The 1,093-nt window shown below is 60.8% G+C and overlaps 1 protein-coding gene across 1 annotated transcript in view; it reads left to right on the top strand.

Annotated features, from left to right (window-relative positions):
- The first annotated feature begins 749 nt into the window (after positions 1 to 749).
- DBNDD2 (dysbindin domain containing 2) overlaps positions 750 to 1,093 on the top strand; it is a 7,431-nt gene continuing 7,087 nt past the window's right edge. Inside the window, exon 1 of the mRNA XM_017732875.1 lies at positions 750 to 771. Within this exon, the coding sequence (XP_017588364.1) occupies positions 765 to 771 (7 nt within the window). The 5' untranslated portion in view covers positions 750 to 764. The remainder of the gene's footprint in view (positions 772 to 1,093) is intronic.

Raw genomic sequence — 1,093 nt, 5'->3', positions numbered from 1 at the left:
AAGCCGGCGCCGGCAGGCACCCAGCAGAGATTTGCTCCTGCAGCTCCTCAGAGACCATAAGCCCCACTCATGCTACACCAGCCTGGTCCCCCCCAAACTGCAGTGCTGGCATCCCGCACTACGATGCAAATCATCAGGCAGGTGCTTATGGATAGGGATAAACATTTATGTGGACAAAATTCAAAACCGCCGTGAAAGCTGAAGCCAGCCCCAGGGTGCAGGCTCCGGGTCCCCAGCACAAAGCCGGTTTTCGGCAGCAGGAGGACCCAGGAGACATAGGGGCGACTGCAGAGCAACAGTAGCCAAAATAGAGCTGGGATACAAACAATACCTAGTTATCTATTGTTATGCAGACAGTGAGAGGAACACACTGAGGACGGGACAGGCGGGACACGCCACAGACACTGGAAACTCCCTTCCAGCCACAGCAAAGGGCACAGTGGATGTCCCCCATTCCGGCTTGGCAGTGACCAGGCTCCGGGCAGAGCTGGCGCAGGGCACGGCGAGGCACTGACTCACCCTGCTGAGACACAGGAAGGAGGCGGCGGCCAAGTCCGTGGCTCTGCCAAGGAGCAGCCCTGATGTGCAGGGCTGAACGTGGGAGAAAGCACCCCAGAGTGAGGTCTGCTGGGGATAAGGGTCTCACGAGGCCAGGAATGAGATGGGGAGGGAGCCCCTGGCCCATCAATACATCATGCTGTCCTCTCTCTTGCGGGAATGCATGAGCTGGGCATTTTGAGAAGATAAGCAAAGAAAAAGCAAGCATGAATGGTAACTGTTCTCCCTGCTCAGGCAGAGTCCCTGCCTCCCCCCGCCTCCCCCTGCCCACCTCCTGCCACGCGGGGCAAAGCTCCTGCCGGAGCAGGGCACCTGCAGGCCACCACTGCGGGCACTGATCTCTGCCTGGGGCGGCTGTGGTGGGGAGGGACCCTCTGCAGGGACCCTTCTTCGGGGCCAGGGACCCTGCCTGCATGGGGACTCTCCGTGGGTCCCAGGAACGTAGAGGACCGGGTACCGCGCACGGGAACCCTGCTCTCCATGGGGGCCAGGGACCCTTCACGGGGACCTTCTGATTCTCCCTGTTGGCCGGAGA

The sequence above is a fragment of the Corvus brachyrhynchos genome, unplaced genomic scaffold, assembly GCF_000691975.1.
Source record: "Corvus brachyrhynchos isolate BGI_N302 unplaced genomic scaffold, ASM69197v1 scaffold10, whole genome shotgun sequence".
NCBI lineage: Eukaryota > Metazoa > Chordata > Aves > Passeriformes > Corvidae > Corvus > Corvus brachyrhynchos.
The sequence above is the reverse complement of the archived record's forward strand: the minus strand, read 5'-3'. Positions and strand labels throughout refer to the sequence as shown.